This window comes from Homalodisca vitripennis, chromosome 1, assembly GCF_021130785.1.
Source record: "Homalodisca vitripennis isolate AUS2020 chromosome 1, UT_GWSS_2.1, whole genome shotgun sequence".
NCBI lineage: Eukaryota > Metazoa > Arthropoda > Insecta > Hemiptera > Cicadellidae > Homalodisca > Homalodisca vitripennis.
The window spans coordinates 208,399,103-208,427,012 of record NC_060207.1 but is presented as its reverse complement, the minus strand read 5'-3'; the positions used below and the strand labels follow the sequence as shown (position 1 = coordinate 208,427,012).

Here is a 27,910-nt window from a genome sequence, read left to right as displayed (position 1 = left end):
ACATATTCAATTAGATTAGTGACAGCTGTGGTGGTGGATCGTCCTTTGAGATAGCCATGTTGGTTCTTTGTTTATTAGATTATATCTGTCCAGATGTTGTAACATTCTTGAGAGTGCTACCTTTTTCTATTATTTTTTGAGAAAAGTTGGTATTAGTGAAATGGGACGGTAATTTTTCAGGTTTAGTAATGGATCCTTTTTTTGTGCTTTGGGTATATTTTTGATATTTTTTAAGGGGGATGGAAACTGCCTGAGAAAACGATTGATTTATTATGGTAACCAGTGGTGGTGCTAGTTGTTTGGCACAGTGTTTTACTAATTTTTGAAGGAATTTCATCAATTCCACATGATAATTTAGTCTTCAGGGAAGCTATCACTCCCAAGACTTCTTTAACAGTTGTTGGTGTGTTAAAATTAGTGATTGACAATTTCTTTGTGGAAGCAAAATCGGATGAGTTATGGCTGTGTATTTCAGATGTTCTCTATTTTCGCCTAATGTTTGAATCTGCTATTTGGGAAAAGTAATTGGTTGAAATGTTCGGGCGTCTATTTCGGCGGGGTTTGTCTATTATGTTTCCTTCTATCTCCATCTTCAGTGTTGAATTTTTCTTTCTGTTGCTTATTTTGCTTTTCCTGAGTTTATTATGTCCCAAACGGCTTTAGACTTATTGTCAGAGTTAATGATGTAGTTAGCAGCCATATGTTGTTTGAGACTCCTAAGCTTGAGATCGTAGGCTTTTCCTTTTTTGCTGCCATGGATGTTCTATCATGTTCATTTCTAGTGAGCTGATATCTTTGTAAGGCAATTAGAAAATCTTCTTTTAGTATTTTGGACTCTTGGTCATACCTGAAACTTTTAGTCTGCCCTTCGGCTTTGCTTTTACTTTTTTGCTAGGGCATATATGGTCCAATATTTGTCTGACAGTTGTCTGAAATGTTCTGTATGCCTCTTCAACATCAGGGGCATCGTGTACCAGTTCCCAACTTTTCCATTTCGAATTCCTGTTTTTAAGCTATTAAGTTTTTTGTTGAGAAAATTCTTTTTTGTGTAGCTTCTTTTTTAGGGAAGACTTCTCTCTCCACTGCAATAGAACAGATTTGGCCAGTGTGATCCGACATTCCACCTTGGATCACTGAAAAGTCGACTGCATCTTCAGGTAATGTTGGTACAGATGCAGTCTATTGATGTTGTAGAATGATTAGTAATTCTTTGTCGCTGGAAGGGGAAGCCGCCTGACTCCAAAAACCAGCAGTTCATCTTCGAAAATAGTATTATTCGTGTTAACAGATAGCCTGTCTATGTTGATGTCGCCCATTAAGATAAGTAGTTTTGCCTCAGCTGTAAAATGAGGTAAGTATATCTGATATAATGTTGATAGCTACATTAGCTTGTCCTCCTGGTGTCCGATAAACCCCTAGAATGTAGAGAGTTTTTTTCTTGATTTTTATCTTTGTTAATGCAGCTTCGCATACCAGTTCTTGACAACTGTTTGCTATGTTGATTTGCTTCTGTTTCTGCGGTTTCTGTTTCCTTAATGTAGATTGCAACATTAGTAATTTAGTTTAGTACAGTGTAGTAAAACAGTGTTCACTATAGAAGATAAGCTCTTCAATTTATAATATATGTTGTACTTACATTTAAATGTAAGTTGTTCATTAATACTGTTGTTAAAAGAATAGCTGAAATAGTAACTTTTATGATAAAAAGTGTAAAATATGAACATTTATATATTTCTATCTCGATTTCTTTGGGGATAATTTCAGATGGATGGCTCTTATAAATTATAATTTCTCATATGATAGTTAATTTCTTATCACATTCTGACTTTCAGATAAACTTAAAGAGTTGTATATGTAGTAAACTATTGTTTTAAATTATTAATTTGTGTAGGTCTAAAGTTTTAGAAGTTTTTAACTAAATTCGAGCTGAGGTTCACTGAAGGGAAATGTTTCTTCCAAATTTGGTAGCACCGCTTGTGAAAATCATTGGCATTCTTTTTGTAACTGCCATAGAAAGTTGCAGGTAGTTTTGACAAAGGCTTGTGTTTATTTTATTCTGAAATAATTTCTTTACAGCAATGTGAAATTCTGTGTTTTGTCTGAAGGTTCTCAATAAAGCATCATATCTTGGCTTAGATTTTGTTAAGAAGCTGTCAATATTCGTATGAAATAAAGATGACATTCCCAAATAACACACAGTCCTTAGTCTGAAACAACTTACATCTTTCCAATTGCAGTAACAAAAGATTGCCAAGCAGTTTATTGCTTTCATCATCCATAGTGCAATCAAGTATTTAAAATAGAATCCAATTCAGTTATCCTGTGTCAAATCTGTGATAATTCCAGGTATTTTTTACTCTTCCCAACATGGCTTTTTGAGTCTGTATCATTTTGTTTGTGTATATTTGTCTACTTTACATAAAGATTTGTCCTTTAAAAATACACAGATCCTATGAAAATACATTAAGTAGTAACACAACAAATTAATAATATTATAGTTACTCATTTTTCATTTGATGGTAAATATCATGTTTCAAAATTTCTTATATTGAGTGGAGTTAGTACTTTATGTGCAGCTTGATACTTTAAAATTCAATAAATTTGACTAAAAAAGAGTGTTATTTCTTTGGATATACCATGAACTTAGACGAATGCATTTTCAATATTTTAATTTTTAAGCAAATATGACATTCCTTTCATTTAGGAATTGTTGGTAAACAACTACACAATTAATACTCTATTTGACGTAACTATTTCACAGCATTGACAATTTCAGTTTCTTGTGGTTTTGTTAAACAAACGAAAAATTAATAACAATACTAAGTAATAATAACAATAAGAATAACAACAATAATAGTCATAACAATAGGGGGCTTTAGATTATGAGAAAGGAAATTCCTTTGGATTGGCTCCCTGATTCTTCAAGAAAATTGGTTTGGAAACTTGACAAGAACAACATTAAGTCCTGGTATAAGCTAAAACATCAGAGAAAATATCACCCCTTCAAAAGGTTTGAAAAGTGACCTATGCTTACACAATGAAATAAGTCAATTCTAAGAAGAAACTTAATGATTTTGGAATGGATTAGAAGTGTTTCCTTACTTTTGGTTTTTCTGAACAAGACTGAAGTGTGACACAGTGATAAATTATTTAAAATGGTTTGGCCCCCACCCTGAATTTGGGAAGGAAGAATTAATTTTGAGTCCTATAACCAAAAAAACTTAGACGTTGGTGCTCACATCCCTAAATATCAGGTAAATACCATTTAAAATTATTTATGTGTGTAGACGTTTAGAGTTTTGTTAGATTACTTTTTCTGTGCTGTACGTGTATGCTATGCACTGAACATATAGTTGTAATTTGGTCTGAGAGCACGTTTCAACCGCTTCCAGAATAGTTCTGTGGCCTCTTCCTTATTGGGGTGTCGAGGCCAGATGAGGTATGTCTTTGTCATCATCAGGTGATGCAAAGTTTGTGGTCTGGATTTCCTCGGAATGTCTTCTAACAGGACCTAAAACATTTTAAAAAAATGTAATAGAATACTTACAAGAATGTGGTCTAAGATATTTTTTTCATAAAATACAGAACACTTTGGAAATGTATATATAGCTAAATAGATCAATGTCTTCTCGGGTTATAGGTCTGATCACGGGACTTGGTCACCTGAGGAAGCATCTTCACAGAGTCGGCATCCTTCAGGAGGATCCGCTCTGTATAATTTGTGATGAGCAGGTTGAAACTGGTGAACAATTGCTCTTTGATTGCCCTTCAATAGCAAGGGAGTGGTATGCCAGCTTTGGTAGTTTGGACAAGGGTGGTGAATTCCCCAGGAGGACCTGATAGGTTGTTTTCGGCGGTTTGTGGAACTGTTGAAATCATAGACTGGTAGGCCTCATGGGGTGCTTCCGGGGTGCACAAAAGGCCCTTGAGGCTTACTTACACGGCCGCCCCATAGAAGAAGAAGAAGCCCACTATTTCTACTTAAAAATGTAAATTAATGGATGGTGCTACTAGAGACTTCTTAAGCTCACTAAGTAATTTCGTTTCCAGTGGGTGCATACTCAGAAATTTATAGAGGGGGAAGTTAATTCTGGTGGTAAAATCGTAATTATACTATTCAAAATAAAAATATGAAAAGTATAATACAGTGTACAAAAATTTGTTTGTTAACATATTATTAAGTATTTGAAAGGTTTCAGTTGTATCTGGCATACTTATAATTAAAACTGAATTGATCCTCCATATTTTGCCTAGATAAACTCCTGATTTCCATTCTGCTACATAGCAATTTTGATTTTTAAGTTTGATCAAGATTGTTCTATACTTTGTATACATACTGACGTTGTCAAGAATCTTAACTACACTATACAGAATGGTTGGTTGGTGGAATGGTTTTTGGTTTATTGAACTAAAAACATAGTCACTTGCAAATAGTAATCATTAGAATGTTGCTTAGTGGAATTTTGTTCTAAATTCTTGTTCACACAGTTTTTTTATAATAGAATTAACCCTTTTACTGCCTGACATGATGCCGATGTGCAATTGTGCACGTCAAATTACACTCTCAGATTTTTTGTTAGCCTTCACCAATAACAAAATGCATTGAAATTTTAGTCACTCTTTCTTAATAATATCGACAATATATGGTAGAGTAATATGAACTTAATGAACTATTGTTTCTGAACTATGTGTATTGTAATAATTGTGAGCTGTGTACTACTGTGTTTTAGTTACAATTTTGATGTGGTGATTCCTGATTTTGCTTAGTGTTTTATTGTTATCAATATTGAAAATAAGTAAAAGGTCACCAGTAAGTGGAGGGTGACCTTGCTATAAATGCAGAATAGGCGTTCACCCCATGTTTTGGTCAGCAATAATGTTATTGGGGAGCAACATTATTTATTTATTTTTATAATTTAAACATTTAATGTATTTATATATAATTTATTTGTTTATATTATTATTATTATTTCAAATTGTTTAATTCATTACAATGTGAAATATTGTACACTTCATATAGAATATTTTGCACACACTATTTTGGTAAAAAATATCATAACTTATGCTTTTACCAAGGTAAATGCTTGAATTTTGTGTTTGTATATTAATATTTGACCATAAAAACATAAAACAAAGGCAGTAGTTTAATATTTTGGATACATTATTATACATCAAAATGAAAAAATAAATAAAAAATCAAAGTTACATAAATACATTAAAAAATGTATTTATACTTACAAGGAAAAAGATGTACCATATGTATTTAGTTATGGTTACTTTATTGGAAAAATAAAACAAAATTTATTTATTTCCTGTGAAAAATAAGAAAACTGTACGTTTTAATTCAAGAGATTACATTTTACTCAAATTAGGGCTGGAATTTTTAGCTCCTCTATAGTAAGGAATTTTTTCAACATCTCAAAAAAGGGTCTGGTAGTAAAAGGGTTAAAAAAAGAAGAGAAATCATATCAGGTTTATTTTCTAACATTCATTACCACAAAGATTTTGAAGAAAAACAAATAGAAATAGTGATCTTTTTTTATTTTCTCTCTAAAAGAGTAAATAAAAGATGTATTTTACTAAATGAGGTAAATATGACAAAACCTGGTCTAATACTAAACTTAATAACTATCTGCTTAAATAATTGCAGGCTGTTTGTAAGAAAGGATAAGGTTTGCAGTTTGTCTAGGAGTCAATAATTTTTTTTAAAGAAGCCTATTGGATGAAAAGAAAGATGATGAAGCAACAGAAGCCTTCAATGAGAAGGTACTACACAAGCCAGCAGATGATAGGGTGTAAGAGGCGTAATTGTTAGCAAAGATAATGCAGCATCACTAGACGAATGGTACTAGATCAGATGAAACTGTTTATCCCCTAGTGTTTTAATGAGAAACTTTGTTGATGAAATTGAATGCAACTTACCAAGACAAGTTGATCCCTGAGAGTTTCAATGAGACGATACTGAGCCAAATGCATCTCAAACTGACACCACTTGCTGCGGACAAAGGCACTGCTTACAATCAGTAGAAGGGCACGGCTGCGATCCATACACTCTATTATGTTCTCCAAGATTCCCAAGCCAACCTACAACTCAGCACAGATTTTATCAAAATGTTATTTCAAACCTGAAAGTTGATTCTATTTATTTTCCAAAATTGATGTTTAAGAATAAAATAATAAGGCTTCTATTCCACAAGAAAGATTGAATAAGTAAAATAAAATTATTTTAAAATTGCTCTTGATTATTTCAAACAAAACTGATTTGAAAATTAAGAAACATTATGTATAATTTCACAGAGGTTTTAATTTTGATTAAGCCACAACTCTGCTTGCTGAGTTAATTGACAATATGGACATCATTGAAGGAAAAATTTAAAAGTATAGAGAATATTGAAGATATGGGCTAAGATATATCCTTAAACCTTGCAGTTGAAGCTGGTAAAACATTAGTACATGAAAATTCCAATTTAATAGGAGAACTAAGCTTTTTAAAAGAAAAGATCCTGAGATTGGAAGGTTTATTAGCTAGCAAAGAAGGCGTTATTGAGGAATTGGAGATGAAGCTAGTGAGGTATAAAAATATAATTGACGAGCTGCATCAGCGAATTGAAGGCTTACAATCTCAACTGGATAAAGAAAAACTTCTGAAACAAGATATTCAAAAACTTTATGAAGATAGTGACATTGAACAAACTCACCTAATTAATGACTAAGTAAAAACAATTTTAAACTTGGAAAGGATAATTTCAGATTTTTACATCAAATTAGAATCCCAAAAAGATACAGTCTGTAACACTTCCTTTAGCGGTATAGCTGCACCGAAAAACCAGCTAGCTGAAAATCCCTGTCACTCTTGGAACACCCCTTTCTTCAGCACCTGAGTTGATTAACCTTAAAAAGAGGCAAATCACATGGACTTCAAAATTGATATGTCCAGAAGAAAACTGGAACAGTTTTCAAAATATCCTAAAGAGGTAATGCAAAAAGGAAACTTAGAAAGAAGAATCGCTTTAGCATTTCTCCTGTGGCAGAAAGTAAGCTATCCATGCCACTTTATTCTGGAAAAACAAGGTTACTCTACAATCCTCCTCAGCAGAACATTAATATCACAAAACAGTCTCCAACTAATATCAACAAAGATCAAATTCACTCACTTGTTACAAAAACCCAAAACAGGAGAAAATATCCCCTGCATGTAACAGAAACAGTGTAACAAGTGTATTGTGTAAGTGTAACTGTGATTGAATAGTACATGGGAAAAAAGGGAAAACAACAAATTTAATGAGGTAATTTTGTCTTTTGTCAAATTTCAGAGAATGTTCCTTATATCTAAATTAGCCAAGATCAATTACAACGGTGCTCTAAAACAATCTAAATTTCGTGCTAACCAACAATTTATTCAGTCCTCAAGCAACACTTGCAAAGCCGCGTGGCAAATTATAAAACATGAGACTCAACCGAAACAACAACATCATGCTACGAATACTTCATTTCGGTAATGGATGAAATCCGAGAGAAAATCCCTGCAGCAAATACAAAGCCAGATGAGCTCCTAGAGGTTCAACACTTACCCTCACATCAGCCTCTCGCCTGGCACTATACTGAGTATAGTGATATTGTGAAAGTAATTTTAAAGTTAAAAAGTTCCAAAAGCTGTGATATTTATAATGTTTCAAATAATTTAGTGAATAAATTGGTGTGCAGTGAAGTGCACATTCCTCTCACCATGTGTCTAAATGCAATGCTTAAAGAGGGAATATTTCCTAGTAAATAAAAAGTGTCAAAGGTTGTGCCAATCTGTAAGAAGGGTATTCATAGAAATGTTAAATCGTATAGGCCTATCTTTCTGTTACCATTTTTTCTAAAGTCTTTGAAGCCATCATTAAAACCCAGGTTAACTTATATTTTGAAACAAACAATCTCTTTAGTCGTAGTCAGTTTTAGAGCCGGGATGTCGACAACTGATGCAATTGGGGGACTTGTTTCGGGCGTCTTGGCTGGTTTCGATGCAGGCTTTGACACCTGCGCAATTCTATGCGACCTCTCCAAGGCCTTCGACTGTGTTGATCACGACATCCTGTTGAGAAAACTTGAATTCTATGGTGTAACAGGCATTCAAAATTCGTTGTTTAAATCCTACCTCAGTTATTGGCAACAAAACATTTTTACTAATGGCAATCTTTCCAAATCTTCTGAGGTAAAATTTGGCGTGCCACAGGAATCGGTTCTGGGCTCTACTTTATTTCTAATTATGGTTAACTTTCTTGAGTACAATGTGAGTTATAAATAAGTAATGTTTGCTGATGATGTCACTTTTTTTACAACAGTAAATAATCAGAATGAAAGAGAGCTTAAACTAAGATGTATGATTGATGAAGCAGATGAATGGTATAAATCAAATGTTCTGATGTTGAATTTAGAAGAAACTCAAAATATGGTTTTCTCCTTAAGACTTCAAGCTGATTGTAATGATAATGTGGTTAATTTATTAGGTATCACTCTGGATTCAAAGTTGACCTGGCATTCTCATATAAATAATGTATGTAAAAGATTGAGCAGGGTCATATGTCTTTGTACCATTTGAGGCACTGTGTAGACAAACACTATCTTAGAATGGTTTACTTTGCCCTGTTTCAAGGTGTAATTACATATGGTCTTTTATTATGGGGTAACTGTAGCAGTATAAATGAAATATTGATTATTCAAAAGAAAGCAGTCAGAATTCTCAACAACGCCCGTTGTCTTGAGCACTGTAGACCCTTCTTTATTTGTAGTAAAATACTAACTGTTGTAAATCTTTACATTTTATTTTGTATAATTTTTGAAAAACATTATGTTAATAATTATGTCCTCAATGAGCATGTTCACTCTTATACTACTAGAAATTTTCACCAAATTCAGTACCTTTTGCTAGATTAAGTAAAACTAAATTCTCTCTTATGAAATTGTTGGCATAAGGCTATTTAATAGGCTGCACCTTTCTGCTCATTATAGTAGCTTCAATAGTTTTAGGAATATTTTATACAATTGGCTGTTGAACAATCCTTTTTACAAAATTGATGAGTTCTTGAAAAGTGATGTATCTAGTCTAGTCTTCCAAAGTTAGTCTGTGGGTAGGTGTATCAGTATATGTTAATTACTTTTATTTGTATGTATCTGTATGACATAGGCTATTGTAGAAATGTGTATTTAATGGCAAAATATATGACTTATGACTTATCAACAAGAATTGCAAAGAATTCAATCTCATCAATAGACCTCTTTTTCTCTAACATGCCCTTAGACCATACTACAGTTGAGATCATGAATACTGGAATCTCACACAGGCCAATACTGCAAAATAAAAATTTCCTCAAAACATAAGGCCATACCGACATTAACTCACAGGAGCTTCAACGAACAAAATTTAAAACAGCTTAAAGATCTATTGGAAATCCAAATGGGACAGAGTGAGAAATGCAACAGATGTAGAAAAGGTCTGCTCTCAAGTTATTAATACTATTAATGTAGTGATTTAAATAATTTGGCCAGAAAAAAAGTCTCGAAGCCCAGGTAACAATCAGGAGAAATACTTTGACCCACAAGCAACTGAGCTTAAAAAGTGTTTGCTAGATGTCCAACAAAAGTACATCCTGGGTGGTAAGGAAGGAGATAGACTTGTAGCTAATATAAGTAAGAAGACATATGACCAAAAATGAATAAGCATTCGTAAAAATTTGAATGCACAATCAATATCTGAAGCATCAAACAAAAGTAAAGCAGTTTGGAGAATCATAAACAGTGAAAGAGCTCTAAAAATTTGTTCTTTCACCCTTCCTCTTTAAACATCAATGGAAAAAAGTTGAGGACACCTTACAATTGGCTAATCATTTTAATCATTACTTTTCTACCATTGCAGAGAAGACTACAAAATAATGGACTTTATCCAAGGTCAACCTCTAACATATCGTCAAATAGTATCATATGGAGAGTAGGCAGTAATCTCAAAAATTTCACACCTACAACTTTTAAGGAAATCACAGCATTTTAAACCCAATGAAACCTACACTGTCTTCAGGTATCGACAACATTCCATCACAACTGCTAAAATATTGCAAAGAAATTTCTTATTCCCTGACATGCTTAATCAACGTATCTATGGCTGAAGGGGTATTCCCCTCCTGTTTAAAGATCGCAAAAGTATATCCATAGCACAAAGCTTCAAAAAAAAAAAAGAAATTGAAAGAAATATTTATTTCCTTTTGACTCAATGGGTAAGATAAATTCATATAAAAAATTGATTAGTAGTAGTATTAATTATTAGTGATGGAGTAAAAATTGGGGTGACTAAAATTGAAGCCAAAGTTGTAAATCTTTAATGTTTTTCATTGTCTACGAGAATAAATAAATAGAGGGATGTAAGAACAAATCCTCCCGAGTGTAAATCTCAGTCTCTGGACAATGTTTTGATCAAAGGTAAATAGTAGATAAACAACTGGCTATGTATTATATACTCTTGTTCTGTACAAAACTGTTAATTATATTATTTTATTCAATTCAAAAAATTACCTTGAAATCTCTTTCATGAAAGCAGAGGCTTATATCGCCGTCGCCCTCTATGTTAGGTATCAGCTGGTCCAGGATCCAAGAACGGTCAACATCAGAATAAGACACAAAAACGTCATAATGGATGTCTGGCCTGGTCAGCGGGTCTCCTTCCTTCCGTAGAAGTCGTGCTTTCTTGAGGCTGAAGTAACGGTGAATGTAACACCTGATGTTCCACCACTTCGCATAGACAATGCTGCCAACTGCACTGGTTAGCACTACCATGCCAATCATAAGATAGACCCATATCTTGTTTGAACGGGAGAATAAGTCATCGTCTGACCTACCGGAGTCTGGAGCATAAGTTGTAGGATTGTCACCACCACCACCACCATGGTCATATGTTGTAGACACTAGAGAAGATAATTCTGTGCCAGCTGCGTAAAGAGTGTAAGTTCCAAAAATTGGTCAAAATGAGTTAGTGCTACAAACCCCATTAGAACAATTGATATCTACGTTTTGTGTATAGGTGATAAGTCCAATGTCCACATATTAACCAGGTTATGGCCACCGTTGTCGCCAAGGTATAAGTTAAAACAGTGCACAAAGATATTGATGGTGTAAAGGTGTTAGTCCATGTCACATTTTTTACTCAAACTATACTGCTTAAGGTCTATTTGTGTTTATGTGTTAAGTCCAACAATTGTGACTTAACGCACTCTTCACTAATTTTATTTAATAAGTTAACACACTTTACACCTGTTTAAAGCCTGATTTGACTACTTTATTTTTCAGTAATTCCGACAGGGAGATGAAAACACATATTTTGTAAGAGAAGAAAAAAACATGGTGAGTAAGACTTACACTGAACTACTTCCGTTAAGGTGTTTTAATTAGGAAACATCCGACCAACTGAAGAAAATCTTACTCGAGCAGACTATGAAGCTACGATTGTCACACATCCGATTCATCCGGGAGGCCTTGAAGAGACTTTTAGAGAAATAAATAAACTTCACTTACTAAAAGTGGAAAAGTGAGACAAAGAGGGTTTTAAAAATGAAAGGCCTAAAAGTTAAAAATGAAAGAAAAATTTTAAGAAATCAAAGGTTTGGGAAGTATCGAACAAACCAAGGAAAGTAGTAAAATCAAGAAATTAGGAAAGTTTAGATTTATCAGAAACAAGTTGCCCTGAAAAAAATACCAGACATTGTCCGTAACATTTTGAAAACCACTGAAAATGAATGACTACAACAAAGAGAAGTAATTACATAGCAGCCTTGATATGGTATCTAACCTAAAATAAAAATGGAAAGAAAGATACAGTGATAAAGTTAGAATGGCTACCGTCAAGACCATGGGTTTTTTTTTTGAAGTTGAAGGTAACAAAAAGTTTGATTTCCTAAAGTTGTTTCTTTAAAGTATTTTGTGAAAATCGACGGCGGATGCTGAGACTGAGTTTTAATAAAAAAGGGCGTCGTCTTCAACCCCCGCCCACACCTCTATCCGAAACAAGGCTAGAGGAAATTTCAAAAACCACTTTAGCTCAAGATAGACAAAACAAGTACGTGACTTCTTCTTAAAATTCCAGCTTACGAAAGCCACTATTCGAGACGAGATTGTGGTAAAAAGTTGTCGCTCCATTTTTGACAATAACACAGTGTATAGTAAGAATACAAAACCACTTTACCCGAAGTCCAGTACTAATCCATGCTTTTTCACAACATTTCTAAGATTCCATAACGTTGAACTTGAATTAAAAAAACCCCAAAATAACACTTTTTTCAAAATGTGACAAGTCTACAAAATGCAAATAAAAATTTTCTTCGAAGATAAAAAGGGTACGTATTAAAAGAAAAAAATGGTCACCTTGAAAATGAAGAGATTGCATATGAATCTAAAAAGTTAGATAAGAAAAATCAAAAGTGACCATCACCACTAAAACAGTGACATTTGATTTGCAGTAATGCAGCCACTCCTCTATTCACAATTCTGTGGCTTCATAACGCCAACGCGGACTTTCACTAACATCTTAACACACGCCAGCACTGTAGCTTAACATACTGCTACCTTTGGCATGTAGGAATACCTGTAGAGGTGCCAATGAATGGGTTCAAGATATCTATTCGTTCATTTGGGAAGCTAAAAAAACCTATGAGACATGTTTTTGACAATGGTACAACAGATTACATTGGGGGCCAGAACAAAAACCACACACAGCTTCTATGTGTATGGTTGACCCTACAAACTTCGCCAGGGACTAAAAGAAATCAACCATAAATTTTTGAACCTGGGCATACGCACGATGAGTGTGACACAACTCACGCTCTAAATTAAAAACGTAAAAAAACTTTCAAACGGAAACAATCACCACCCGTTACCGCCCCCCCTCCCCCCCCTCACTTCACACCCGCCCGCCCTGCCCCCCCACCTCCCCCACCCACACCCCCGAACCACTCCCCCCACCCCCGACCCCCTCCCCGCCACCCCCTCCCCCCCCACCCCCCCCCTCCCCCCCCCCCCCCCCCACCCACCCCCACACCCCACCAGCACCCCCCCTATCCCCCCCCTCCCCTCCCCCACCCCCCGTTCCCCCCCGCCCCTCCCACCCCCCCCCCCCCCCCCCCTCCCCCCCGCCACTCCACCACCTACCCCCCCACCTCCCCCCCACCCTCCAACCTCACCCCCCCGCACTCCAACCAACCTCCCGACCACCCACCCCTCCCCCCACCATCCCACACCACCCCCACCACCTCCCCCCACCGACCCCACCCCCACCCCCCCCCCCCCCCCCCCTCCCACCTCCCACCCCCCCCCCCCCCCCCCCGCCTACCCACCGCCCCCCCCCCGTGCACCCCCCCCCGCCCCCGCTACCCATCCCATGGGCCCCCCCCCCCCACCACCCCCCCCCCCGTCCCCCACCCCCCCTCACCCCCTAACCACCCCCACCCCACCACCCCCCCCCTCACCACCACCCCCTCACCACCACCCCCACCGCCCACCCCCCCCCCCCACCCACCCCCCCCCCTGTATCCACCTCCCCGCCCCCAACCCTCCGCCCCCATCCCCCCACCCACCCCACCCCACCTCCCCCCCCCACTCCCCCCACGATGAGCCAGCTTATACGAAATACCACGATCAAAGCAATCCCTTTTATTTGTAAAGATATAATGAAGAAGACTTTTTTGACTTTGCTAACTTTCAAAGTGATCTCCAACATCCGCAAGCAAGATGTAGTAGAAACATTTTCAATTGGAGAATGGCAGTGGTTGAAGTACCTAACAAAGTTGAACCTGAGAATCATTTCTATACAAAACTTCCTTGGACCCCCAATCAACCATTTTCAATGGATAATTTTTAAAAGGATATGTAATGAACACCAACTTTTGCAATGACCCCTAGTCTCCGTTACACGTTGTAGACCCTAAACCTATCCCTGAAAACAAAAAGATATACCTCCTTGACCTATTACACTTTTATTTCACACCTGTTTTCACCCAATTTTGTAAAGACCTGAAGACTTCACATGAAGCAAAGGATACACTTCCAGATGACATTCAAATGGAAGAAACTGAAGAGGCAGTACCATTAGTTTTAAAAGAAGAACGCACAAAAAATCCAAAAAACAAGAAACGATGTGATGCAAAACGAAAAGAAATAAATATAAAAAACAATCCGCAAAGAAAGGGTTAATAATACATTTCAAAAAGTAATTAATTGTTTGAATATTAAATAATTCACTTGCTCTGTAAAATTAGAGAATTGTTAACTTCTTTACGGCTATTCCTAAAACACAAAAAATTTAAAATTTTGTCAATTTTAAATATTTAAAGACAGTGAAATAAAAGTTATTGTTTCAAATCGTCCGCAGCTTTTCTTCTAGTGAAATAAGTTAACACCCATGCAATTAGTGTAAACCGTGTTAAGTTCAAGTCAAAAAAAAGTTTTACATTTTTTTTCTAAGAAAAAAAATATGTATGTATTTGAAGTATAGTACCTTTTAAGGTAATACACAAACTAATATTTTAATGAAAATTGAGGTCTGTAGGAGTAAAATGTCCACAAACATTCAAAAAGTGTAGGTTTTCGAGATTTTTACTGAAAACTTCAAACGTGAAATATCTCTAAACTATGTTTTTGGACTTAACACTCTTTACGCAGCTGGCACAGAATTTAATTGGGCTGTAATGATCACTTTAAATGTAATTTACACGTTTTCAATTTATCTTCTCCATTCCAATAGTTTTAGCATAGATATAACTATGGGAATAGGTAGGACTTTGGCCCCTTTTACCATGAAAAATCAACCAATTATCAGGTTTCTGTTCAATGTCTGACCATGAACATTGACAGATATTCTGTAGTGTAGTCTTTAATGTAGACTCATAAAAATTCACTCATCATTGCTTGACCATCATTAGTTTAAAATTAATTTTCTCAAAATGCTCGCTTGTGAATTATGTGAAAAAATTTTGATTGGTAGTGTTAGATTTAGACCTCCAATAATCTTTATCTCTACCCTCCCATTAACACTAGTTATACCCCTTATTTTCAACCAATTAAAAATCTATAAGTCCAAGTACACTAACTGTGCAAATTGAGTACAAAACTAATACTATATGCTTTCCTGAACTTACATAGATATTGTTTAATGCTAACATAAATTAAAAACAAAAAATATTGTTCTAAAATTTACTTGATTTACAGAGTGTTTCTGGACCCATGTAAAACGTTTCAGGGATGTTTTTTGAGAGTGATATAAACATTTTTCCTCGTATAAAACTGGGTCTGCAAATGGCTATGGCATGCTTGTGTATTTCTGTTGATAATTTCTGATCTTCTTAACTGCACCAAAACATCATAGCACAAATAATAAACTATGTATTGTTGAGGTGGTGGTACCTGATTTGAAATTTCGATGTCTGTCTTCTAGCCTACAGTAAACTATGCTTAACTAAGACATGTAAATGCACCAACTGTGGATGGCTATAAATTTGATCGTAGATTTTTGATGAAATACAGTGGTGTTGCAATCTACTTTAGGGATTCAACTCTGTTCAATTTGAAATTTTATTAAGATACTAAACAATACAGTGCAAGGATACAATTTGAGGTTGTATTGGTCTCAATCCACGTCCTAAATAGATTACAAACAACTTTTTTTACTTTAGAAAAATTTTTTCAGCAAAAAGTATGAATTTTTGCAACAAGAATGTAAATTTTCTTAATCATCTTACAATATTGTAGTTTTTAATCAAAGTATAAAATGTTGTTTAGAAAACTAACTAAAGTGAGGTATTTTAGTGTTTTTATTGTTCCATGAATATGTAAACGGACGGGCAAAGGCATATATTTTGTATCACAATCAATAGTGTTTCATTTATGACGAAAGTCTTATTTTTTACTTTCGTAGATATTAATGTAGGTACTGATTTTAGTATTTCTACAAAACATATTCTGAAATACTGACACGTACAATTCATTAGAGGAGTAAAATAATCACAGTATGCATATATTTCGGCATATCTATCAAAATATTTCTGATTACTGAAATGAAAAACTTAACTAAACAAATTTCAATAGATAATATTACTTGTAATATTTTGTCAACTAGAAAGTTATTGATTGCATATAAAAATATTAAGTTAAGAAAAGCAAGAAGAATTACTTCAAATTGGGTGGGAAACTAATGGGTGCTAAAGTCTGGATAGCTCAGTAAACTTGATTTTTCAATTCACGTGTTGATTTGGATATACTGATTGAGTTTGGTATTGTTTTAATACTATTAGATGCACATATGCTTACCTTCCTCGTAGTATTCGTTACAATCCTTTGGTTGAGCAAATAGGCGGAAACTCTTGCTGATGATGTCATAGCAGTTGTACTGTTGCCACCCCAGAATTGTCAGGTTGTGAGTCTTGTTCATGACATCCGCACAGACCATTGCTACCACCTTCTTGTGGCAGATAAGAGGATTACTGTCCAAATCCAAAAACTCTAGTTTATAAAAATCTTCAAGCATCGCATCACTTATAAACGATATCTGGTTATTGGCCAGATCCAAATACTTAAGTTTGCTTCCTGAACTCAGCATTGGAAAATACCAAGTGGTGATGAGGTTCTGCGATAAAAACATAAGAGTCAAATTTTGCCCAAACATGTCTTTGTATATGTTACGAATCATATTATTTGACAAGTCAAGTACTTCGAGGGATCTAAGGGAGTTGAAATAAAGAGGGTACCCTGTCATGTCAAAGTTATTCCTGGCAAATCTCAACTCTATCAATGATGAATTCTGTGTTTCAAACAGAGCCGAGAAGGCTGAGATCAATTCTGCTTTTGAGAGAGTATTGGATAAATCCAGAAACTTCATCTTCATATTCAGCATAGAGCGAATTACCTTATCACCTATATCGGCACCACATAAAGAAAGCTTTGTTACATTCTGCAATGTACTGAAAAAAGCATAAGATTTGTCTTCTAGATCAAATTGTGTTAGTGAGAGATCCAGAGCTTGTATTCCTTTAATGGTTGAGTTACTGTTAAAGATTGTCACTCCAATATCTTTGAAAGAATTTTCACTTAAATCCAAGTAATTCAAGGGCGGTAAATTCACAAACAGTTCAAGATCTAGTGTATTAAAATCATTCTCTGAGAGAGACAGACTTTTCAAACTAGGGAAAATCATGAACACTTTTCCGTCTCCCAAATTTGAAATCTTGCAACCTTTCAGATTGAGCTCTTTCAATCTAACAAATGGTTTATCAATGAAGATTTCTCTTTCCTTTGGTCCACCTTGAAAAAAGTCTTGCATATCGGTGCCTTGAAAGGATAAGAATATCAGGGTATCTCTGACAGGCAGCAAAGCAGCCATGACTCCAGCAGACTGCTTGAGATAACCAAGGTTGAGCATGGTAATATTCTTATCTCTGAAGAAGGATAACATTGTTTCAATGGCTTTGACTGATATATCTGCTCCACTCAAATCTATTGTTCTCATTGAGGCTGGCAGCAAGGAAAAACCGCTAGCTAAAAAGATATAAAAATCAGATTAAAGTTGATATAATATTATTATTATGAAGATTAGTTTTACACATTATTACAGAAATATTTATCTTTTGGATAATCAGGACTAGGTGGGAATGGAAACCGTCTGGGTCACTGAAAATGTTGACTAAACAAATGTGCTTGGATATTTCTTTAAATAAAGTTTCAGACAAGTAACAATATTAAAAACCAATGCTTCATTATAAAAATGTATCTTAAGTTTCAATACCACAACAGAGGTCTAAATTATAAACTAACTACAATAAAAAGGCAATGAGTGAAAAATGTGTCTGGAAAAAAGGCTGGAAACAAATCAGTTGCAGAGAAAATCATTTCCGGTAAATCATGATGTGCCAGTTACAACACTTATTTTATACAATACCTCATGTTGTATAGATGAATTAGGGCAGATGTGATAAAATCACATTTCTGCAGTGATACTCCTATATCCTACAGCATTACTGTTAGGCATATAGTACATACAGTCAGTCATGGTATGATCACTATACTAAGTTGTGTTATTTAAGGAACCAAGGAAAAGCAAAAGCAAGCACAGCCAGCTCAGGTTTGCTTGTAAAGTAAGTAATGGTACATGAGGTTATTATTTGTGTATTTGTGATTACTCTCTGTCACAAATTATGAACAAATTTCTGACACTAGGAACCTGAAGGTGGAACTGGAGAAAACTCAACATTCACAAGGAACCTGAAATTTAGCACGTAGCCTTGGTCTCAGATCACAAATGAAATAAAAACAAAGATTAGTTACATTCAGTTTTTAAGAACACATTTTTAGGTGGATTAATGTTTTATCACATTAAAGCAAAAGCAAGCTTAGGTTTGCTTGTGAAGTAAGTAATGGTACATGAGGTTATTATTTGTGTATTTGTGATTACTCTCTGTCACAAATTATGAACAAATTTCTGACACTAGGAACCTGAAGGTGGAACTGGAGAAAACTCAACATTCACAAGGAACCTGAAATTTAGCATGTAGCTTTGGTCTCAGATCACAAAAGAAATAACAGCAAAGATTAGTTAAATTCAGTTTTTAAGAATACATTTTTAGGTGGATTAATGTTTTATCACATTTTTTATGGTAAATGCACAAAATATAGTTTCAAACCCTATAGTATAAAAATTTCAGACTCAGCTTAATTAAAGTATTTATAAAAATGTAAAATTATTTAAAAAAATGTTGATTCCACAAATATATTTTTTATTATCTAATAAGAGGAATTCTTTTCTTGAAATTTAATGTACATTTAGTTTGTTTAAATAGGCTATTTTTTCTGATACAAAATCCAAAATTTAATATCAGTCTTATATTGAAATGTTTTTTTTCAGTCTACAGATTTTAAATGTGTAGTGTAAAAATAAATATATAGATATTCTTTATCTATATTAAAATATACCTTCATTAAAAAGGATTGCCATATTTGGATGCCTTATGTATTATTGAAAAATTTCATAAAATAGTTATAAAAATATGGACATCTATTAGCAATACTTGAAATTTTTGTGAATTTAGGGATATTCTTTTTATAAATAATATCTTGAACAAATAGATCTAAAAGATATATAGCCTCTCCCCCCCCCCTAAAAGTTACAATATTTGTGAAAATAATAATGTTTCTTTTGTGTTAATTTGAATTAATGAGATCGTTTTGCAAATCTAATATTCCTTTGGTTTTGAAAAATTTTAAATGTGTTGCTTTATTTCCCAACCAGTTATAATTGATTACAAGAATAAATTGTTCTTACCTTGCATATCTGATGGCTTAACTTTGAAAGTCACATTCCTTAAATTAAGAAATCTTATTGCAGAGTTTTGTAGGAAGTCGACATCGAGGGAATAGATCGGATTTCCTGCAGAAGTACATAATTTGTGTTGAAATAATAACACAATTTTCCAAAATTACCACTTTTATTCATGCTTACATTCGAGGTGTTCCAACATTGATACTATAGAATTTCAGAAATTTTAAGTAAAAAATAAATACATAATCCAAAATTTAGAAATTTGATGTTTAAATTAGTGTTAGAGAAACCTTAATTAAAATTGTCTATTGACTTTTGAACAACATATAAGCTAAATCAGAAGAAACTGTGGATGGGTCCTATATCTTTAATTACTGTTAAACGTTCCATTTAAATTTCAAGAAATCATTAATACTGTAATAAGAAAACCATTGTATTAAAACTATTTTTCTATGGAACTTGCTATGTGCAAGAAGGTGAAAATTCTAAATAAATTTTCTTTATATAAGTTAATTAATTTTGCTTGGAAAATTTAAATTACAGATAGGAGTTTTGAACTTAAAGTTATTAATAATATTTCTTTTTATACTTTCATCAAAAGATTGTTAAAGCTGGACTTCTCAGAAAATGCAGAAAGAAAATTTGCGCATATTAATTTAATATTGCTCTGTAACTGTTGCACTTTGATTATGCGTGGGCACTGTCTGAAGATCAGGGCAGATTTATACTTATATCTTAAAATGTAACCATTTTACTAGTGAATTAGAACTGGAATTTTTGTACTAGATTGACTACTTTGATTATATAATTTTGTATTAATTGTTTGCCTATATTGTATTAATTTGTATATGTACGTATGTATAGGAAAATTGTGGAAAATAAGAAAAAATCATTATATTTAAAAATTGATATAACTTTTTTAACGAGTTGCATTTTTCTAGTATATTGGTTTGTTTTATAGCTACCAAAAAAGGGAAAGAGCATGTGGGGCTAACACATTGAAAAAAGGCAAGGAATTGTTTGAGATTCTATCACTCAAATCAGCCACATTTAGATGTATCAGCATATATGGAGGTACATCTAAAACAAATCTTGATAAAATTCTTATTCCCCTAAAATATGTCTATTTCTTTACATTTTCAAAATTTGGTATGATCCTACAGGTGTTATGTATACTTGAATTTGATAATAAAAAATGTCTTTTACAGGAAAGAAGTTTTGTGACAAATTGCCTCCTGATTTAAATAATATAGACAAGTATAATAAATTAAAATATTCTAAAATAATATTTAATGAGCAAAAAATGGTATTGTTTTGAAAAAGTTACAATGCAAATATTAGACAATCCCTTTTTATTAGAATAGAATATTTATATGTTAATTAATGATACCATTCAATAAATACCACTGTACATCAATACAGTATGAGACTATTTCTGCGTACTATGTCCTTGATGGGAATCACAAGGTTTTAACACAAAATACATTTTTAATACATTTAATATTAATATAAATTATATTGTAGAAAGGTATGAAACAGTAAAAAATGAATCCTTCTTTAAAACAATCTTTAGTTTTTTTTTTGTAACAATAATAACTGTTATTATTATAGAAGTAACTCACATACACATTTACTGAACTGATATATAATAAGTTAATAAATTTTGCTCCTACCTGCAAGACTTAAGTATTCCAGTTTCCTCAGGTTGGCAGGGTGTAATGACGACAAAATTCTCAATCCATTATTTTCCAAGTTGAGGATCCGTAAGTTGGGGAGATGGTTGAACACGTGGCCAGCCTGGTAGATGTAGTCCAGAGTATTGTTAGTCAGATACAGTGATGTGACCGATTTGACCCCGGCGAAAGTCTCAGATGCGATATAAGTCAAGTTGGAGTCTTGAATTACCAATCTTGCTATGGTTAATCCTGTGAAGCTGTTTGGAGGGAGTGCAATAAGACCGACGCCAGACATCTTAAACAGCGAGAGCTGCTTGGACGGTAGTGTCGAAGGGTTCGGCAGGCTGTAAACGTTGGAGCCATGGCAGACCAGGGCATTTATACTGGAGCAGAACTGGCAGTTCGACGAGCCGTTGAGGGGTGTCCACTCCTCTTCGCACATAGCCCCACAACATGTGTCATTCACTTCATATTGGTAAGTGGCAATATCTGCTCCTGTTTACATGAAAATAAATATTGACAAAAAGGTAAATATTTTTTTCATCATTTTTAAACTACAAAGACAATACCTACTACCATTTTTAGTTGATATTTTTCATCCAGAATTATATAAAAATTGTCTTATAAGTTCAGGAGCAAATTATTTAAATAAATATAGTGTACTTTACTTTTATATAAAATGTATTAAAAACTATGTATTGGTACACTGCCCTTGTTGAAATATTTGGCTATAATGTTTTTATTATTTAAAACATAACGGAACTGAACTCACAACATAAACATAATAATGAATCTGTTTTCTGGTCAACAATGTATAACAGCTGTTTATGACACAACAAAGAGTTCAAAAAGAATACATATAAGTTCTCATTGATAACAATTTGTTACAATGCATACAGCTTGTTATTGTAAATGTAAATTGAAACTTAAGTGTAGTATAAAAATATTTCCGCAAAAGAAAATGTTAACTTTGGATTGTTTAGCTCTTAAGATGGCAATTAATGGCTATCCAATAGTTACAAATCAATCTGCAATTAACAGACAAACACTGATTTGTTAAAACTATCACGATTTAATTGATCATAACATGACAAATTAAACTATTTTATCAACATAATTCTATTTATTCATCAGCCGTTAATGAAATGGCATTGATATTTTATCTTACCTTTTTCAGTACAATTTAAGATATTATACATAGTTACTGTTTTATATACATACATATATATTTTTTGTTGTATATATTTGGAACTATTTTGAGTTCACACAGCATATTATAGTTGAATTAAAAACAACAAACCTGAAGTGGAGGGCGGCTAGGATTGAACAGGAGGGGAGTAGTCGTGGTTACAGTCCAGTGTTGCCGCACTGTGTTGTCTGAGACTGTCATTGTCACAAAAACACATCACACGTGCTCTATTATAACATTATTTCACTGCTCTGTCACAGAATTGCTTCCTCGTCACAAGATTCGTATCACTTTGAATCCATCTGCGTTATAGCATAAGAAATACGCCGTTTTGTTTTAGTACCATATGGGCGATGTTAAAGCTAGTAAAATGATAACTTTCACTACCAAATTTTATACTAGTCAAAAACATTAAATCTCACATATTGGGTACTATGCTTGATTCTAAGAAAAATAGTATGAATGCTTTTGTCCTATCTTTCTTATTGCTACGTCTGCCAGTAAGTATTTTCATACACAAATATTATTTGAGCACAACTTATAATACAATGATGAAATTTTGTGGTTAATTTATTCTATTGTGTGTCCTTATGGGTGGACTAAAAGAAAAATCTTTAGCGATTAACTTTCTACGATAGCTTGAATATTTTCACTTACAAATAGTTTGCTACAGTCTACTTGTTGCCAAACATATTTTATATGTTGTAATGTAATAACCCTATATCATAGTGTAAAAGCAGTTCACAAATAGTCACTAAACGTATCGTTCACAATTTGTACTCTAACATCAGAGAGGCACAACACAAATACAGAGAACACAACTAACCATGTTACTCGGTAATGGTACAGCACATGCACTCGGCAGGGCCAGAGCATAGTGCAGTAGAAATTTGGTAGAGTGGAGCTCCGTTGCCTAGGAAACGGCTTCGAGCTGATTGACTGTGGCCAGCCGAGCCCCCGACAACACCACCCGACCTACCCGATGTTAGGTTTGTTTGACTTTTAATTCAACTATATACAGGAGGATATGAAGTAGTTAACTTACCCCCCGGAATTGAATTCAACACCAAATACCCATCATCATCGAGCCATTTGAAGTAGGATGAGGAAAGCACAGTACAGGGTGTTCGTGCTGTCGAAAGTGCAAAGAAGAACGTAGTTGATGATACAATCAGCCAAAATACTCGCAACATCCCTGGCCACTTCCTTTGAACATTATTATAATCTTCCTATGCCGAAGAAACAAGTAAAGCTCTGTAAAAATAAAAATATTACTATGAAATGCATAAAAGTTACAGTAAAGTTCCTTAAGATGTAGGCTTAGAACCTAGACTGTTAATTCTTTCAGAATATTATTCCGCTCAAGAATTCATTTCTGAGAATTAATAAAAGTGAAAAAGGCATTGGCAAATTTACTCCCTTTTCTATGTAATTTTCTCTTAGATTAGTGGTGTAATATTTTTATGTGAATTGAATCGACTCTATCCCCTGTATACATATGTACATTTTATGGAGTAGAGTAGTTTTGATTTCATTATCTTCACATTCTGTACTTAAGACTAGATAAGTATAAAATAAAATATGTACAAAGATTTCTTACTATACTGACAATCTACCATTTAAATTTATTTTAGTCTAGTCTCCCCTTTAACAAAAAATTGTCTTTATTATTGCTAACTTACACTATTAAAGAATTAAAACTATAACAGCAATCTAACGGGACAAATGAAGGCAAAAATTCATAGTAAAAATGTAAATTAAAATTAAAGAAGTATTTTTATGACTAATAAAATGAGATAATTTTACTCGTATAATCAGATGCTGGATTTTACATGCTGAAAAGCAATATTGCTAGAGTAAAAAAGTATAAAAATTGGCTATGGAAGGAACATTAAGCTGTTATAATGATGGTGTCAGATCTTAATTAATGTGTTTACAAAGGCTACGATTCCAATCAATACGTTAAAAAAATACAATCATAATTTAATTTAGTTTTTACAAATAAAATTTGTGGTTGAAGCAATACAGCTGATACATAAGCAATCCTTTCTAAAATGCAAAAATTGAGCCCATTTTCACAGTTTACGTATTTACTACTTGTATTAACCCAAAAAGTCCTAGGATTCCTACAACTGATATGGTACAATTTTAACACATTGACTACAGCACACATCATACTGTGATGTTAGATTACTCAAGATAATTCAGTAAAGAGCGACAGCGAAGGTGTTAACTAAACACTGTCTATATGTCTCTAGCACTTGGATGATTAATGTTGCCTTCTATTATACTTGTATATTTTATTACTTGAAAATACCAAAGTTGTCATACACCAAAGTACACAATTAAAGGTGAATATAAATGAGTAGTCAGAGTTGGATAAGTGTGAAAGGTGAATACAATGGTGTAGCCAGAACTTTCAAAATGGTGGGAGGGGTTTTATTGAGAGTTTACACATATGTACAACAAAAAAACCATAAAAAAATGATTGTGAATAACTGGTGAAAGTTATAAATTGTCTAGTTGTTTGCTACAAAATGGATTGATTTCTCCAAGTTATTTTTTCCTTATATTATGATTTTGGGGTACCCTTATGAGCCTTATAGGGACTGGGTGGGTGAGATGTAGCTTTTCCTCAATCACCAATGGAAACCGGTTTTACTGAATGAAGACCATGATGATACTGTCGTTATCCTGGTAGTTCAGTTACAAATGTCAAATTTCATACTTTTACCACCCAAGGGTTATTTGAATGGAATCATTACTTGATTGCAAGGCTCCATTTCATCAATAAGACCAGTACGGTATGGATTTCAAGTAATACAGGAAAAATTATTCCAATACTCCATAACTTCAAACCATCTTCAGTTACAATAAATTCTAGCCTCAAGCCATTCTCAGTTACAGTACACCATAGCCTCAAACCATCCTCAGTTACTGTACACCATAGCCTCAAACCATTCTCAGTTACTGTACACCATAGCCTCAAGCCATTCTCAGTTACTGAACACCATAGCCTCAAGCCATTCTCAGTTACTGTACACCATAGCCTCAAACCATCCTCAGTTACAGTACACCATAGCCTCAAGCCATTCTCAGTTACTGAACACCATAGCCTCAAACCATTCTCAGTTACTGTACACCATAGCCTCAAACCATTCTCAGTTACTGTACACCATAGCCTCAAGCTATTCCCAATTACAATATATCCTAACCTCAAACCATTCACAGTTTACAATTATTCACAGTAGTATTAAACCATCCTCTCATCCTCAGTTGCAATGACCCTAATCTCAACCATACTTAAAATTCAATCTTCAAGTTGTTGGTATATAAAACAACACCAGTGGTGTGTGCACTATATTAAAGAGCATGAAAAAAGTGAAAAATATGGAACTAATATTAGTTAAAACTAGTTTGACAGAACATTCTGAAATATAATAAGGTTTACATTTCTACTTAGTTTTCTTATTATTTGATTATTCTTATATTAAACTCAAAACTGCTTCAACACAAGATTTATAAAGTAATCTCTCTTGTTTTAGTTCAGTGGTATTAATTTTATTAATGTGATTGGCATTTCATATTTAATTTATATAAATTTCAATTATAAGATAAACATGATTCATCACAACAAATTAATATAAATAAGATAAATTAAAATCTGTCATGTATGATTAAAGTTATAAAACTAGGATATTTCCCAATTATGAGCAATAAGTCTGGATTGTTTAATTTTATTTATTACCAATAAGAATTTATATATTAAAATTATTACTGAAGTACTCACATACAATTCCAAAAAAACTTTCGAACAATTTCTAACATAAGCACATGGTTTGATTTTTCTACTAAACCTGATGTAAATGACGAAACGAGAATTAGTAAATAACTTTAATATCACAGCCTTTCAAATTTTAAATTTACTCTTTATAGTTTTTAAGTAGCTTTGTTATGTTACACTGTTTTTCAACATGAATAATCTAACAAGTCAGGAAAAGTTACAACAAACATGTTATAAATAAACATAGCAGTTGTGCCATGTGGCAATCTACATAATGTTCTACCAATAATAGCATGTTGAGTTTCTCGTTATTATTATAAGAGTAATGTAATCAGTGCTGATATTCACTTCAAACTACACTATGTTGTTAAGTCTTATTTCTCTCTTAATAAATAGGTTGCAATTAAGAAAGAGTTATACGTACATTTTCAAGGTTAATCAAAGAACTAAACAAATTATACTGAAGGCAGTAAAAGATTGAAGGATACTGATAGATCAGTAATTATCTCTTTGAGATTGATAGCATTATCTTTGTTGATAAGACTCACCTGTTTTATTTGTGAATGACACAATAATCTATACAAGCTTTTAACAACATTAATTTTTTGCCAATAAAGTTGAGAAGTAATGATTACAGTAGTAGGTGTTACAAAATTGCCACAACTGCTGCAAAATCAAACACTTAAGGTTTTGAATAAAATTGAAATCTTATGTGCTTATTGCTTGGAATTGGGCAACATTCACTCCCTCTTCTGTCCCATTAGTGGGTACTCAGAGCTTACCAAAAAGAATAACTTATCAGTGAGTTTGTCTGTCTTCTTAACTTCAATAGCTTTAATAAATGAACTAACTTTACAGACATGCCGCTCTTTTACTATCCATTGAATGAAAATATTGCGATCCGTAATATACCCTTATTAGTCTTTTAAAAACTTAAAAGCACTCAGTTAGAAGATACTCTATTATCTTTTATCAAAATGTAACCTTTTCATATAATACTGTGCTTAGTGAAACAGACAAGAAAAACCAACCAAACCAAGAAAAATAATCTTGTGGTTGTTTGAACAATATTTGAAAACGTTTCTAGATTCCAAATAGACTGAAACCTTTTGTGCCGCACTGTACTCATGGTGACAAATGGAAAACATCCCTTGATAGTACCTATCATGTAATAGATCGAAATCTAGAGTGTCATGAATTCATGTGAAAATTCTTGCTAGATAATTAACACAATAACCTTAATAAATTAAACTTAACTAACAATAACTGCTTAGACAAATTTTCAAGTTTTAGAGACAAATAATGGAATCTAATCCAGGTGGGAGTATACCCACTGCTAAAATTTTTGTCTGCAATGAGATGTAATTTGTTAGATGCTATCTATCAAGGAGCCTGTTGATGCTGGGTTAAAGCAATATTAATTTTTTTACTTTTCTCAAAAGTAAGGAATGTATCCTTGTCAATGAACTGGTCCAAAAATGATTTATAGCATGATTTTTTTATGATTCTGTTTAAAGAAATTCAATGCTTCTATTTACGTTAATGTGCTGTTGATGTAAAGGCTTTCTCTCTGCTTTTATATTAAAATAATGCTCTCCACACAAAAATATTTTCAAAATCGTGGACTGAAATGATAATTTTGATTTTATTTCGTAGACTGTGTCATTGCCAAGAAAAAAAATTAAGGCTTATTGTAAAAAGTGAGAGTAAGCGGGAATGAGAGGAGAATTAGGACCATAGCACAACTTACAAAATAAGAGTAAAACTACAGAAATGGAAAGCTGGAATTATGTAACATATTTATCCATAAGATCTACATACTTAGTATTTTTATATTCATTGCATAAATGCACTAGACAATAAAATATGTATCAGAACTCAAGATGTGGGACTAGAAAATACACTGCCTATATCATGGTTAAACTAATAAAACC

General features: G+C 33.6%; 1 protein-coding gene across 2 annotated transcripts; it reads right to left on the bottom strand.

Annotated features, from left to right (window-relative positions):
• Positions 1-2,652: 2,652 nt before the first annotated feature.
• On the bottom strand, positions 2,653-26,464 carry LOC124353035 (toll-like receptor 2 type-2). Of its 2 annotated transcripts, none has more exons than XM_046802830.1 (8): positions 26,401-26,464; positions 23,238-23,446; positions 21,001-21,498; positions 19,331-19,435; positions 16,327-17,550; positions 10,549-10,937; positions 5,923-6,084; positions 2,653-3,511 (listed from the first exon to the last, which is right to left on the bottom strand). In XM_046802830.1, the coding sequence occupies exons 2-8, from the start codon at positions 23,383-23,385 to the stop codon at positions 3,335-3,337; spliced, it is 2,703 nt and encodes a 900-aa protein (XP_046658786.1). In that variant the 5' UTR covers positions 23,386-23,446; positions 26,401-26,464; the 3' UTR covers positions 2,653-3,334. The 2 variants fall into 2 exon arrangements, with proteins under 2 accessions (XP_046658786.1, XP_046658785.1); XM_046802829.1 differs by lacking the exon at positions 26,401-26,464 and adding an exon at positions 25,983-26,156.
• Between the last annotated feature and the right edge of the window lie 1,446 nt (positions 26,465-27,910).